Raw genomic sequence first — 16,079 nt, 5'->3', positions numbered from 1 at the left:
GGTTGAAATATCAAGCATTCAAAAGTTAGGAAATGCCAGTATTTAGATCTTGTAATGCATACATTCAAGGGGACAGAATGAAGGCTTCACAAGCAACCTAAGTTTTTGCAGTGTCTGTCGTAAGTCCTTGTCTTTGCCACATAGAAAAATGTTACTTAATGTAGGGTTTTTTGTATGTAATAAATATATAATTTAGAATCTAAACTAGAGATGACCATTTACTGAATCTTCTAGCCTCAGCCCAAGAATGACCCTGGGAAGTCTACATGAGTTGAAGAAAATGGGGCGAACTTCTGGCATGGTTAACTTCATTTACTAAAGAAATTTTACATTCACTCAAAGTAGAAAAAGAAACCAAAATTAAACTTTACTTTATTCTTTTGTAGTGACCGATGGAAAAGTAAACTGCTTATTCCAAACAAGTACTGATTTGTTTCAGCTGTTCGACTGTTTTTTGATTTTTCCTTTCACTTTTATGGCAGTTCCTGGTGGCTTGGAAACACGGTATAGCTGTTGTGAAGGAGTAGTTGGGTCTCCTGGATGCCAGGTTGCAAAGGTAGGAACATGTTAGCATTGCTTCTCAAATTTTTTCATAGGGGGGATCACATATTAAGAAAGTGTCTCAAGGACCCACTTCCCTTTCCACTCCGACAGCAGGGGATGTGTACTTCTGATCACAAAATAGCCCTGTGGCTATTTTCATGGAAATGTAATAGGAAAGTTATTACTCTGAAACCTGTAACAGCCGTGTTAGTCTGTATTCGTAAAAGGAAAAGGAGTACTTGTGGCACCTTAGAGACTAACCAATTTGCTTGAGCATAAGCTTTCGTGAGCTACAGCTCACTTCATCGTGAGCTGTAGCTCACGAAAGCTTATGCTCAAATAAATTGGTTAGTCTCTAAGGTGCCACAAGTACTCCTTTTCCTTTTAGGAAAGTAATTGTATTGTTTCAGCTATTTCTAATATAATTAGGGTGGTTTTTCCAAAAAGAATAGTGTCTAATTTTGCTTATTTTTATGTGCCCTTCTCCTCAATTCATTTCTTCCTTCAGGGAAAAAAAAGAGAGCCAGCACCTTGTGACCAGCCAGTTACCCATGGCCCACCAGTTGTCATAGATCACAGTTTATGAATCACTATCTTTACAGAAATTTAGGTTTCTATACTAAGAGTTAGTAGGTTGAGTGGAGAATGTTAAATAAAGGGCTCTCTTGTTTTAACTTTAGTCTGTATCAAAGATAAGTTACACACTCAGCAATTTGAATAACACTTGGCCTACACTTAAAATGTAGGTTGACAGATTTACATTTCCCAGAGGTGTGAAAAATCCACATCACTGAATGAAATAGCTATGCTAACCTAACCCCCCAGTGTAGATGCAGATAGGTTGATGGAAAAATTTCCCTCGATCTAGCTACGTTTGGATGGGGAGATTTTCACATCAGTGTAGGACCACTATCTATAGTATGGGGTTATGCCTGCATAGCAATAAGACACTTACTAATCACATTTTAATGCTAATGGAAACTTCACAGCTCCATGTCCATGATGGCCGAAAGGAAAACCTGGAAGGCTTCGTGAAGACGTTTATCAAACTAACTCCAGCTGATGGAAATCATGGTGTGTTTGCACTCGACTGTGAGATGGTATGGTTAACTTTAGGCTTCTTGAAATATTAGCTCAAACCAAATATTTGTCAGTTACTTTTGAATGTTGCTTCATAGGAAATACTGTGTATAATTCTCTTCTAGGAATAAGAAGTGGTGGAATGGGTTTTCATTAAGATTTAGGCTGAACTGGGTGCATTCTATCTAATGAAGAATACCACCAAATTGGAGGCTGTTTAGTGTTACCTAAATAAAACTTGACTGCTGTTACGACATCCAGAGACTGCTCATTCCTTAAGGAAAGATTGAGATGGAATCAATATAGAGAAACTTATCTGTTGTGGCAATCTGTGGTTTTGTTTTTTTGGGGGGTTTTTTTTTGGGGGCGGGAAACAAAACTTCTTAAAAGTGTGGCTGCAGGAAAGGGTAGGTATAACTATTATTTGGACCCCACAGTAACTGTGTGGTTCCTTAATGTTACATACCTTGTATAAAGAGCAAAAGGCACAGAGGTGACACACTCTAAATTCTCATTTAACCCTTGTTTTGTTTTCTTTTAGTGTTACACAACACAAGGTCTGGAACTTACTAGAGTGACAGTGGTTGATTCCAACCTACAGGTTGCCTATGATACACTTGTTAAACCAGATAATGAAATCATAGACTATAATACTAGGTATGTGTATCTTTAAAAAAAAAAAAAAAACCAAAAAACCTATAACATTTGAAGATGATAGTGCCTTAATTCACAAACTGTTGATTTTAATGGAAAAAAAACTCCAGTTCTGAGAAGTTCAGTATATATTTTCTGTATTTATTTTTTTAAAGCTGTTTCTTCTACTTATTGTAGGTAAACTTGGATACAAAACAATTGGCTACCGGCTTTAAGTTAAACAAAAACCTCTTTTCTACATTATGTAAATTTTTCCCTGTTTTTCCCCAAACGGATAGCTGCATTTTCATGTGACTTTACTTAAAAATCTAGAGATGTTGATGTTTGAGATCCCTGTCTGAAGCATCGCAACTTTTAAATAACGAACTTTAAAATATACTGGAGTAAGATTTGATGAAATGTGACTGCTATTAATGCAGATTCTGTACATGTCCCATCTCCCTGCCTGCCAGTCAGGCAAGAGGCATCCATCCTGGATGCAAAAGTTTTTTGGCTCCAGCCTCCTCAGGATCCTCATGCATTCCGTTCCAAAGTTTTCATTTGTGCCTTTGCTGAAGTAGTAGCAAATGTCTTAAGGCAAGGCAACCTTTTTAGAGTCTTTTGCTTTTTACCTGCTCTGATTCCCAATCAGAGGAGGAGGAAGAAGCCCAGAAAATACCCAGTCTGTGGTTCTTGCTTCAATCTCTCTCAATAGCGGGGCCTGTGTCCTTGTAGTACCCCAAATCCTCCTCCATTCCAGGCTTATGTGGACAATCTGCAGCCAGCTGTCACAGTATTTTTTCTGAAAGCAGGGCCAAAGCCAGTAACCTCATTATCCTTCACCTATGCTGGAGAGGAGAATAAAAATTGGTCTACTGGGTTCCAAAGCTGGCTAGAGTTAATTTGAATGCTACAAAAAGGAGTCCAGAGACTACCTCTTCCCACTGTTCACTTGCTATATTTCTCACTTCCTGAAGCTCTTTTAAATCTATCTTAGATTTTCTGGAGTGACAGAAGAGGACTTGAAGAACATTACGTCATCTATTCGGGATGTGCAGGCAATATTGCTAAACTTATTCAGTGCAGATACTATTTTAATTGGACACAGCTTAGAAAATGATTTATTTGCTCTTAAGGTAAAACATTTAAGCATTAGTTCTATGAAATTTCTACAAGATTTTTTTAAACCTGTGCTGTCATTAACTTTAACTTCAAAGCAGCTGGTCTTCAGGAGAATATCTTTAGGATAGAACTGAACTTATTGCAGGATATAATGGTGCCCAGTTAAAATAATGAATTAGGAAATAAAAGTTAAGATTTTGTCAGATTAATTTGTCAGCATTACATACGCTGTGTTTTATCATTTTTATATATATCAGTGATATGAAAGCTATTCATTTCATACTTAGATACAGAATAGAGAGAGATATAACACAAGCAAGAAAACTTCACTGAAAATTTCACTTTTCCTTTTTTTGTGCTTTTAACTATGCAGTTTCACATCACCCTTGCATTATATTTTCCTTCTTATTAAATGGGGGGGGAAAATCTGCTACTATTTGTCTTTTTAGCATAAACTCTAGTGAATTCGCCGACCGCTTATAATTGCCATAAAACAGTCAGTGCACACTTAAATAATTGAGCATATATTTGTACTGAATCACTGCTGAAGCAAGCGTAGTTAAACACAAAACTGCTTGCTGCACGTATTCAGTACCCAGGTTTCTAACAATTTATTGGACTGACACTAGTTATTTTTAAACCTGTGAAAGGCACTAGTACTCAATGGAAGATTTCAGCCAAAAGTAAAAAAGAAAAAAGCATTTGGCAATCCTAGTAGGGAGTCATTGCCATTGATTAATATTCAGAAGCTAAAATTATGAATTTTTTTATACTACATATGAACTCATCAGGGTGCTTTTCATACAGTTTTCTGGCAAGAATAAAAAGTGGTAAAATATTTGCTTGTGGCCTAAAAATAGAGTTGATTGTTAATTTGATGTGCAGTCAACTAAAGTCTAGATCATGTAATATACATAACACATTGCAGAACATATAGACACAGCCCCTGCCCTTAAGAATTTATACTCTAATAAGGCCAGATAAAACATAGAACAGGAATAGTATGAAGAAATCAAGGATGAGACGAGTTTAAGGTTTTAATGAAGGAAATGGGTTATAGGAAGGGTGACGGGGCAGTGCTTTAACCATGAGATAATTTAAGAACAGTTTTATTTTATTAAAGGAAAAATGTAATTGGACTTGTGATCACGGATGTACTTAACATAGACCACTGCATTTTTTTTAACAGCTGATTCATAACACTGTTGTGGACACAGCAGTGGTGTTTCCTCATCGACTAGGCTTGCCTCATAAAAGAGCACTTAGAAATCTAATGGCTGATTACCTCAGACGAATTATTCAAGATGATGGTAGGAGCTTATTTTAGTTTCTATATAAACCATTGGTGATTTGCATAAAAAAAGGAAAAGTACCAAGCAACAACCTAATCTAATAGTACGGTTGTTGCCCTTTTAAAAACTTGCTAACTTTGTCTTAGATGAAATTGCCTCAGTATTTGCGGTGTTCATTGTAGTATATACATAAAATACTGCAAGTGTAGATGTGGAAGTAAAGGCAAAATTTTCACTGTTTAACTTGCCAACTATTATTTTTCTTTGTGGGAATGACACTCTTAATTTCACAAATTAAGGTATAGAATCTTGTGTAAGATTGTATTTTACATTGGTTGCACTTTAACATTTCTTCACTTTTGAGGTTCTCTTCTCCATTTTCTCTCCCAGCGGGAATTAACTTTCAAAGTGCAACTTGTGTACCTATGTTTCAACCATTTTCATCTATGCACATGTCAGTTATTTTGGAGGATTACTTTTAGTCCAATTATCAAATGTAACATTTAGTAATTTTTTAGTATTTTCTCTCTCCTAGAGGGAAAAGTTCTAACAGTGACTTCAGTTTTTTAAACAAAATTCTTTATACAAAACCAATGTATGTATCAAATGTATAGAAATAGCATGATTTCCTTGCTCATATATCTACAAGTAGCACTAAAAGGAGGGAAAACCAATTCGAGAGAGTGAAAAAAATGTCTGAGAGGCAAAATGGAAAACGTAATGGGTTATGGCTGATAAATATTTTACATGCATGTTTTAAACACAGATTCACATATGTTAGCTAGCGACCTGATACACACGGGTTTTTGTTAGGATACAAAATACCATCCTTAAAATTTCATTGGATTTCAGTTTTAAAATCATAAAAATGAATTGCTCAATTGGGCTTAAAAGAAGAATCAGTAAAACTACATACAGTGTACATGTACAATTACTTCTATAGAATAAAATGAGACGTGCTGTACATTAGTCATCTGATTGAAAGCACTATTTTAATGAGTTCCCAGATGCACTTTTTTGAGTCTTTAAAAAAAAAAATTGAAACTGCCCACAGTACTTCAGATTAGCACGTTTGAATTTAGCTTTTTAACACAGTTCTTCAAATTCTGTCTTGGCGACAGTTCTCATTTTCAGAGTGCTTCTATTTGCTGTATGGCAGTCCAACTGAATGACACACAAGGGTGGTTGGGGAGGAAAAGGGGCAAAAAGGGAATTTCAAGGAAGAGCAGGAACAACCTTTAAGCTGCAATATTGCGTAGAAGCTGGATTGTATTTCAAATGAGTAGAACTGTTAGATGCAAGATTTTTGGTATCCTCTGGAGCCAATAGCCTGCCTACCTTAAAAATAAACCATGAAGGATCTCATTTATCTTAACTTGCATTTTTTCCCAAAGTAATTATGTTTGACTCTGAATCCATATTAATCTGCCATAACAGTTGAGGACAACGAAAATGGATATCATTAGGGCTACTAAATGTAAGGCTTATATTTTACAGTTTTCCTTTTTTAAAATATAATTACACTCAAACACTTTTGTCTAAACTAATTCGGCCAAAAGTTTTGAACCTATACAAGTTTTGAACTTTTATCTAAATGCATTTGCACTCAAACTCCAGGTCTGAGGCTCCTAATTTGCAAGTGTCTATGATCATGTGGTCTAGATGATAAGTTGAAGGCTTCCTTTCAATAAACATTTAGTTTGATGTAAAGATAAATATTCTCCAAAGATACTCTTGCTCTGTGATCTCACATTCCTTGGCTTCTAAATTCCATACTGCACAAGTTTAAATTATTAAATTGTTAGGCGTAGTTTCCTTGAAACTTACTTTCTGTAGTGCCTACAAAATGTGAATCAATACCTAATATTAATAGGCTTTTTAATAACAGCTAATCAAACAGAAAACGTCCGCACATAATTAGCCAAAGTAATGGCATGATCTTGTTGCTTTTACTTGACTCCTTCCTCATCTGAGTTCCTTCCTGTTGTCATGCCCAGTGTTAGATTGTAAGCACTTCAGGGGCAGGGAACATGTCCGAAATGAGGTGTCTAGCACACTTTTGGATACTATAAAACAAGTGGAGGTGTCCAGAGCTAATGTGGAAATGTTCAGTCACATCCTGAACGACTTTCTTCGTAGTCAACAATGTTTGACTTCCATTTAATAGTTTTAATCAGTCAAGTAGTTAAAAGTATTCTACTTTTGATCTCTCCTAAGCAAATATCTGACAGAAGATGACTTGTCCCTTTTGAACTTCTGTGTTTCAATCTTTTTTTCTTGGCTACTTCCTTGTCTTAGAGCTTTGTAATTATAGAGGTACCATAGCATCTTACATTAAGGCTGGATTCAGTTTTTCACTTAAAGCAGAGATTCAGAGAATGCAGAAGTCTCTCTTCCCCAAACTAACAGGATGCAATCTGTGGGTGATGTTTGAACTTCTGGGAATTTTCAACTTAATCTGTTAAATTAGATTTAAATCAAACTTTTTAAAAATGGAAAGTATTTTCTCCAGTGTTCGTTGCGGTGTGTGGGTTTTTTTATTTTTGTGGGACGAGGAACTCTTTTAGCAAATGGTTGTCTGTCTGTCTTTCCATATAGCTAAACTCATCTCAAACCTTTCTAGAACATAATTTTAAAGAAATGTACATCTATTAAGCTATTACGTAATTTATTAGGTAATTGGTGCATTTACAAGGGTTCTTCACTTTCAGATCTCAGTCTCCAAGTTTTTAAGTCCTGGATAAAGGTAGTTCTGAGTGTTTGAGAATTTCATTAATAGTCAATAAATATGTAATTAAACTGGTAACCAGCAATGCAAACTTATATGAACAAAGGTAGAAAATGGTCAGAACTAAATTCATGAAGTTAAAGCCTCCTGTTTGCTCAAATATTGCTTTCTTATGGAAGAAGCTTGCAGTATGATGAAGACAACTTTAAGTGTTTTTGTGTAGGATACAAAAGGTCTTTGAAAGGCCTCCATATCATGTTATGACATTGTAATTTGTTTGGAGATGAGACAGTACTTAATACAACATAAAGTAATTACAGAGCAGCTACTTGGTTGTATTCTATTATCTTAACTTGTGCAAATTATAGTTCTTCCAGTGTATCTGAAAAGTACAAGATTCAGGAATCAATACCTCTCTATTGTTTTTCCCTGGTTCCTTTGAGTTAATGGAAATTTTGCTGCTTCAGTGAGTTGAGCAGGTGCTATGCAAAAAGAAACTATCTCATCTTCTTAAATGGTATTAACTCCTCCTTTTGTTTGTACCCATATCACACTTCCCTGTAGATGTTGTTGTTTTTATATGGTATATGTAATTCTGTTTAAAGCTTGTTTCTAGCCTTTGAACCACCGCTGTTTTATATGGTGGCTTATTTTAATAGCTTCTGTGCTAGTTGTTCTGTTGTCTATAAATCTCATGAAACCAAACAGTTCTGTCTGTGTTGGACAACATCCACCATCAACCACCTTGCCTCATGCTACCAGATGGAAATGCCCACCATTAGCTCAAAGACAAGAAAAAAGAATGGCTGCCTGCAGGTTCTGAAGGACAAATAGGAAATGAGTTCTGCAGGTTTAAATGCTTCAAGGAAGACTGGAAAAGGAATAGATTTTACAGCCTCCTAAACTTTCTGAAATCTTATTGCCAGCCACTGGAGCGTCGTCATTTTTTTTTTCCGTTGTTGAAAAATGTTAATGACAAAACAGGCATGAACAACTTTTATTTAAGTCAATAGGAGCTGCAAATGTGTATCTGGAGGGGGAAAAGTCTTTTTACCCCAGATCATTCCTCTTAACTTCTATAGAACTTCTATTTTTAGATTTGGCTCTAGCTATTTTTGAAGTTCAATTTTCCCAGCAGGACGTTCTATCGGGTGGTCTCCCTCCTAAGACCAGGTGTTGAACTTTTCATTTTTGTGTGGGGCAGAGGCAGATGTGTCTAGTTTTACTATAAAAGCAGTGCATTACTATCCTACCTTCCTAGCTAGATGCTTTCATTTTAAAGTAGACTTGCAAAGATATAAATTAACTGAACTGTGCAATGAGTAGCTGAGACAGTCAAGATATAATAGATGCATGTGGGTTGTTGAAGGCCAGACTTGATCATTTTTCCAGTGTAGGGTACAGTCCAAACATTTTTCTGTTCTCCTAAAATCATGGATAAGTACAGCTGACAGAAGGTCAGGGAATGCTAACTTCAGTTTAGCTACTCCATATGAGGCAGTTCTACCATTTTTTAGGTTTAAATACTCCTTTTTATTGATATTTCACTATCACTGCTGAAGAGTTCAGTACTCCTTACATGTTGTTATGGAAGTGCTTTTTGCAAATTCCTGTCATATCAGTCTAAATACTGAATTTCAACTTTGTTACCGGTTTCCTACAAGATATTCAGGTTTGGTCCCTATGTTTGATAGGATGTGTGTGACCAACACAGGAGCCATAACAAACTGCATAAGGAAAAGTATTACATCATTAGTAACAAGCAAACTTACCTTAAGAGTATTTTTCAAGGCTGCATACTTAAGACAATTGATCATTCAATGATTTTTTTCCCTGTTTCTCTATAGGCAGGGATGCTTTATCTCACAAATGATGGGTAAATAAGCGTCTGACATAGATCATGCCACTAACCCTCTCACCCTCAGTTATTGCCCCTCCAACTTCCCATTCCTGAATTAATTTTACTGCTCTATGCCATTACATAATTCTGGAACACCACCTTTCGTGTGGGATTTTTTTTGTCTTTACTTCTGTTTCTCTTCTGTCCTCTATTTTCTCATGTCACTAAATTGTTTTAAATGCAATACCTGTATATGCAGTACGCTCAGATGTCCCAGGTTCCTGTAAATATTATTTGCTATGTTGCTGGTTTTCCATTCTATAGTTCACTAGCCAGTAGAGAAGCCAGGCTCTCTGAAGCAGTCAGTTTTTTAGAATTGACTTTTTTGAATGTTAACTTTGTTCATTTCCTCTATTGTATCTTTTTGTGATGGACACTATCTAATGGAAAAACGTTGCTGTTTACTACTTTTTAAATATGAATATATTTTGTTCCTTCCTAGTTGGTGGCCATGATTCTAGTGAAGATGCTGCTGCTTGTATGGAACTGATGCTTTGGAAAGTAAAGGAGGATACTAAGGGCAGAAAATGGTGATTTTCTTCAAGAACAGAATAATCAACAGGAAGCCACTTCCTTTTCCATAATATTTCAGTATTAACCACTTTTAGTGTGTATTGCAGTCAATGGGCACGACCATAAAAACATTACTAATATTGCCAATACACCAACCCCACTGTAATTACATTAAGTACAGTAAGTTCCACGGATGCTGTCTGCACATCACACCTGAAAAGTCAATTTGTCTCCTACGTCTCCTCCATACTGTCCCCTCCCCCCCTCAAAAAAGCGTGGTGTAGAAGATGAATAAAGTGGAGAAATCCTACAATCTTCACACCTGTGCCAGTTTTCCCCAAGAAAAACTAAATGCAGCTAAAACAGAGAGAAGAAGTTGGGCTACATGTAATCTGTACTCTTGGTTATGGAGAAGCTAATGATTGATCTTTTATTTTGACCTGTTTTTGTTAACCTTGCTTTGGAAAGGTGTTTGGTAGGGTCTTTTTTTTTTTTAAATGAAGAACAGTTAAAAAGCAATAAGCTGTGTCAGTTACAATCATCAACCTACAAATTGTTTTTTCCAAATTAAAGGTGTTACTGTTTACGGCAAAGGACATGTTGGCCACTTATTTCTCATGAAGCTACAATTTTTTCTTCATAGACCCATATGTGCTTCCATAATCTGATCTGTAATTTATGCTGTAGCACTAGTTAATGCACAAAATATGAAATTTGGGCAATGTAGGTGTGTGACTTCTCTTTCTTGGTAGAGAACAGATGATGGAGTGCATTGAAATCCTTCCAGTATTATAGCTCAAACTAGATACCTGTGTCATGTAGAGTGCAATTTTACTTATGCATTCTCCTGTTAAAGATGAATGAAATAATGGAAAGGAAAAAATGACACCAAACTTGTAGGCACTAGTGCAGGGACAGTGGGGTAAACAACTCTATTCCAAATCAGTAGCAGGTTAAGTGCCTGCTAGAAATAACCACGTGGTAGAATATTATGCCACATGACAAATGGTTCTTTGCACAAAGTACATAAACAGGGAGGTTGCCTGTAGAAAAGCCCAATTTCATTACTCCCCTTTCAACAATGCATCGTTTCCCCACCTAGATTGTATTACAAGTTAAAGTGGGAGACCTATACTACTTCCAAAATGTAAGTTTTTTTCAAACAGAGACATTGCATGACTTGGAATGGGTGTGTGCCACACCTAAAAGAAACTTATTACTCACCTCTGAAAAGGCCACAGCTAGCACTCATCAGCCTTTTGTTGACAAAGACATAGGTGCCAAAAATCTTTCTATCACAGCAAAGGGGTACAAAACTTTCTCTAAAAATGACCTGACAAAGGGCTGTATCTAAAAACTTTGCTCGTGGGTGTGTTGTTTGGGGGGGGGGGGGGGAAGGAGTTGGTTGTGTGAGCTGTCCAAAGGGCATGAAATGTTTAATCCAAACTTCTCTGCCCCAGGAAGAAGACTGAATGCACATAGGGTTGGTAACAATCGAGGTAATATACACATAGCTCTGAAATTTGTCTTGTACAGGTGATTGTGTTTGTACAGAGCTATGGCTGTGTGTTCACATAAACACAGTTTGTTTTAACAGGCAGCCTGTGGCATAATGGAGCTAGCATACCATCAAAGGGGGGTAGTTACAAATGTGGTCCCCCTTAGTGTCCCCTTTCTGGAATAAAGTACCTCTTTAGGGTCTTGGGGAGGCATGCTCACGCCAGCACCAGGACTGTAGTGCTAGCATCCTTTGCAGAACTGGTGGGGAGGGAGGGCTCAAAGCATTAGTGTAACATGATTAGTTTAATCAAAAATGTTAAAGTACGATATCAAGCCATAATCATGCAAGGTCATACACTCATATAAAGATCTGGGGTGGTTTTTTGGGGAGGGTTGGGGGGGGGAGGTGGTACCACAAACATGTCACGTTAAAGTCTCTTCCCCCAACCCTCATAGGTTTCATAGAGTTGGCCTTGATATATCTGGGAGCATGAGACTCTGTCTAGGTTTCCCTCACCCCCGCACAACCAATTGCAAATTTGGGCCCCAAAAATGTGAGCTGTAAATGGCTTGTGAAGACACGTCTGTGTGATGCTAACTGGTGTGCAGTGTAACCCTGATGGAGGGGTACTGGGCTGTTACAATGTGTCTAAACAGCTTCAACATTCTTCAGCAATTATTTTTAAAATTATTACAGCTTTGACATTATAAAAATTTATCAGCACTTTAGGCAGACTGTGTCCAATAGCTGGCTCATTTGCCCTGTCTCTGTGGGGGATGGATGGTGAGGAGGGGACGCAGCCAGGGGCAGGGACCTGTTGGGGGGTGGCTGTGGAGTTGAGGAAGATTCACCCAGCAGTTGCGAGGCGCCACCATGGCCCAGGCGTCCTTCCTGCCCCCCATGGGCTGAGAGCGAATTAAAGATCTTCATCTGATAGCAAGAGTCCGGAGTCAGTTCTCAGACACACTAATGCAGAAGGCCATTATACTGAAATGTAAAAATATTTCCTGCCCTCTTGACCATCATGTACATTAGCTGAATGATGTGTAGGAGTTGAGAACCTTTTAATAATGCCACTGAAGAAAAATATTTCAAAGGCTTTTAGTACATTATTTGTTAAAGGTGACACAGTAAACTACAGCCAGGCACACAAGGAATAGGGGTGGTCACAAGCAAGTAAGTGAACCTTGCCTGTTTATAATTAACTAATGATCCATACTTAGTCAGTGTATTATTAGACTCAAATACAAAATGAAAAAATTGCACTTGTAGCCAAACTGACCTTTTAGAAATGTGTTTTACAATATGTAATACATTTATGAATGCCCAGTCTTTGTGATAAACGCCCTGTGGCTTTCTAAAATAACACCACTCGCTAATATATATATTGTCAAGATAAACATTGATATTTAATACAGAAATTGGCTATTAAACTGAATGACAAAAAACAAACAGCAGTTGCTTGTATAAATACATGAAAGGATGGGGGAGTTGCTTTACCAAGTGTGAGGTCAGTCGATCGAGATAAATCAATTAACAGTAGGATACCAAGGGAGGAAAAATAACTTCTGAAGTGATTAGAGAGTGGCCCAGACAGTTGACAAGAAGGTGAGAGTAACAGTGGGGAGAAATTACTATTGGGGAAGTTAAGTTTACGTTTTGTAAAGACTGCCCTCACACTTGGTAAAATAATCCCCCCATCCTTTCATGTATTTATACCTGCTCCTGTATTTTCACTCCATGCATCTGATGAAGTGGGTTCTAGCCCACGAAAGCTTAAGCCCTAATAAATTCGTTAGTCTTTAAGGAGCCACAAGGACTCCTTGTTGTTTTTGCTGGTACAGACTAACATGGCTACTACTCTGAAACCTTAGAATTGATGACTTTAGCCCATTCTTACTCAAAACAGTATATACATTCCTACAGTCTATGGAGGCAGAGCTTACTGTAAGATATACACAATGCTATCTGTGGTTCAACAATATTTTACAAAGAGCTATACACAGCACATCCCATTCTGTGCCCCAGAAGGCTGAGTTTTTGGTTTGTTTAATAGTTATTCAATATATGAAGATTTTTTTCTGTCTTAAGCAGCTTCTTCAGCAGAGCAGTCAATGCCTGCATAGGTAAACTTCTCATACAGCGTGGTATTCACATATGTCTGAAAGAAGAAGAGAGGTTGAAGTAGGTGATGCATGTTTTTCCTCAAGCGCACTAAGCTGTGCTCTAATTATTTTGGGGATATAGAGCTCACTACTTGTGTTTACAGTACCCCCCAATGAACTTGACACACATGCCATGGAAAGATTTAGCCTTTGGACTTTAAGCTAGCATAGCCTTACCTTTCGTTCCTCTAACATCCTGTTCAGTGACACCAGGATCTGAGCGAATGACGGCCTTTCATACGGTTTCTCCCGCCAACACTGTCTCATTAGGTCATACCTTTAAAAATCAGACACAACCCGATGAGGACTTGGCAGCATGTCACTGAACACAAGGCCTGCAGATTCCATCTTAAAACCATGGCAAGCAGCCCCAGTTTAAGGCTGGAATTTTCAGCCAGACCTCTAAGAGGTGCACCAAGCAGTGGGAGGCACAGGAGCTGTTATAGCAGTGCTTCACCACCTGAGCCTCTCATTCGGCATTCCCAGACTCCCGCATAGGAATTGGCTTTACTGCATGGCACACAGCCACATGTACGATGTGACACACAGCCACATGTATGATCTCCTCCACGGTTTCCTCCAGCGTGGTGGTAACTGTACTGGTGTTGCCCACACCTGTTAAGGTAGCAAACCCATTTCAATTCAAACATGCTTTGTTTTACTTTTTCAACTGCCATATTTGGGCTTAAATTTCCCATGCTTGGCCTTCTTGAAGGTGATCTTTCGTGTGGAACGTTGCGGTGGTTTTCAAAAGGCCAGCCACCCAGCCTGTGCAAAGTATAGCACCTCTGGAGGCAAATTGCCATTCTGCAACCAACAGTGCATTCAGGCCTCATACAGCTATATTATTGAATATTTTAAAAAATCACACATTTGCTGAATCAGGGCTTCCCTGAAAACTGCTATTTTCACAGTAAACAATGGAAATAAAATAATAATTAATGAACTTGTTTGCTTACACCTCATCATCGCAGTTGAGAGGCTTTTCCAGTCTGTACCCTTGTGGCAATTTCTCATAGAGTTCTGCACATGTCATTCCACAGTATGGTGTCCCACCTAAAACACAAGATTTTAACACGGGCTTAAGCAAATTTTTCTGGTGCTATCACAAATAAGGATAACCGCGCTCAGCACAAGAGCCACAGGATGGCTCAGCAACAAAATATTTGATGAAGGCAGGTTAAAGATGAAGGAAGATTGTACTAAGTAACTGTATTTGATAATAATAATTTTAGTCATTATTTATGCTGTGCTAAAACCATGCATAGTGTTTTTATAAAGTAAAAGGCAAACGGGCCAGATCCTCAGCTGGTGTAAACTGGCACAGTTCCATTGATAATGTGTCTCATCAAATTTTTCCAGCCAGTGGCCTGATTCTGATCTCACTTACACTGCCTTCCGTAGCGTTATTCCTGTTTTACACTGCTGTAAGTAAGATCAGACTTAGGTCCCATGTGACCAGTGGTAGTGTTTGCAGGATCAGGCTCTAACTTATATTTGGAGAGTACTCTTAGGGCTAGGTCCACAAAGAAATTTAGGCCTGGTGACATTGACTATAGATACGTAGAAAATCACCGTGATTCACAAAGCCTGAGTTTGGCACCTAAGCTCCCTATACAATGAATGCAGAGAAATCAGCACCTCAGAATGGGCTTTACAAAAAGCCAGCAGGCTAGGTAGCTCCTGGCCTAACATAGCCAATGGGAACTGCCAAGCTGAGGGGTGTGGGCTCTTCCTCCTCCAGCTGTTTTGCAAAAACTCACCTCTAGGGGCCAATCCAGTAGGCATGCTCTGAGCACACTTACCAGATTGGGCCCCATAGGTGACTTAGGTGAAAGAATGCCTAGCTTCTCCTGGTTTCTGTTTGGCTCTGGGGCTTAGGAATCCAGACACATGGCATGGCTGCAGTGCGCACGCTCAGAGGCAGAAACAGGCGCCGACAGGGTTCATGGGCAGCTGAGCAGGGGGTTTGTGAAACCCAGTGCAGCCTGGGATGTAGGTGCCTAAAGTGGCAGTTAAGTGCCTTGGTCCTTTTATTAAGCTCACCCTTGGAATATTTGTTTTTTAAAAGAAAATACCTGGTGTAAATTCCTTGCCATGGGATAATGAAAAGAGTCTCTCTCTACCTTGCTCAGGTAATGTGGTGCCTGACCTGGACTGAGTTGGAATTGTGATGATTTTTTTAAGGGTATTGTGACCAATGCAGGATGTAGTTAATAAATCAAAAGAAAACAGCGGAAGATGTTTGAAAGCAAGGAATGGCTTAGTGGGCTGAATGCAGGGCTGAGAGCCAAGAATACCCAGTAGGGATACTGTACTAGAATATCCCATGCTGGTTTATTTGTCTACCAGAAAAAAATGGATACTTACCTAAACTGACTATTTCCCATAACAGGACACCATATGACCACCTGCAATAGGGACAAAGAAAAAGCACTCATACCTTGATAGGAACAATGATTAAAAGTGAACAGGTGTGATACTGAAGAGAATTTAAAAAGACATTTTGCTAATATACAGAGAACGTAAGTTACAATTCACTCTTTTCATTTTTTTCTGATCAATTTTCTGTTTGGGAGTAAGGATCCAGGCTTTAAAACAT

General features: G+C 38.2%; 2 protein-coding genes across 9 annotated transcripts in view; one reads left to right on the top strand and one right to left on the bottom strand.

The window, feature by feature from the left end:
• LOC311520935 (RNA exonuclease 1 homolog) overlaps nucleotides 1-10,124 on the top strand; it is a 29,313-nt gene extending 19,189 nt beyond the window's left edge. For 4 of the 5 annotated variants that reach the window (XM_084628907.1, XM_084628904.1, XM_084628903.1 and 1 more), the window contains 6 exons: nucleotides 483-556; nucleotides 1,533-1,643; nucleotides 2,165-2,280; nucleotides 3,254-3,392; nucleotides 4,568-4,688; nucleotides 9,741-10,124. In XM_084628907.1, coding sequence (XP_084485033.1) covers nucleotides 483-556; nucleotides 1,533-1,643; nucleotides 2,165-2,280; nucleotides 3,254-3,392; nucleotides 4,568-4,688; nucleotides 9,741-9,832 — 653 coding nt within the window. In that variant the 3' untranslated portion in view covers nucleotides 9,833-10,124. The remainder of the gene's footprint in view (nucleotides 1-482; nucleotides 557-1,532; nucleotides 1,644-2,164; nucleotides 2,281-3,253; nucleotides 3,393-4,567; nucleotides 4,689-9,740) is intronic. The other variant, XM_084628906.1, reaches the window with a different exon arrangement.
• A 2,271-nt stretch (nucleotides 10,125-12,395) lies between these two features.
• Nucleotides 12,396-16,079, bottom strand: part of TEK (TEK receptor tyrosine kinase) — an 84,648-nt gene continuing 80,964 nt past the window's right edge. For all 4 annotated transcript variants that reach the window (XM_084628543.1, XM_084628542.1, XM_084628545.1 and 1 more), the window contains 4 exons: nucleotides 15,848-15,888; nucleotides 14,437-14,533; nucleotides 13,655-13,754; nucleotides 12,396-13,473 (listed from right to left, as the gene is read on the bottom strand). In XM_084628543.1, coding sequence (XP_084484669.1) covers nucleotides 13,399-13,473; nucleotides 13,655-13,754; nucleotides 14,437-14,533; nucleotides 15,848-15,888 — 313 coding nt within the window. In that variant the 3' untranslated portion in view covers nucleotides 12,396-13,398. The remainder of the gene's footprint in view (nucleotides 13,474-13,654; nucleotides 13,755-14,436; nucleotides 14,534-15,847; nucleotides 15,889-16,079) is intronic.

Source organism: Lepidochelys olivacea (genome assembly GCF_965140295.1).
Source record: "Lepidochelys olivacea isolate rLepOli2 genome assembly, chromosome: 5".
In the NCBI taxonomy this organism is placed as follows: Eukaryota; Metazoa; Chordata; order Testudines; family Cheloniidae; genus Lepidochelys; species Lepidochelys olivacea.
This window is presented reverse-complemented; position numbering and strand designations above follow the sequence as displayed.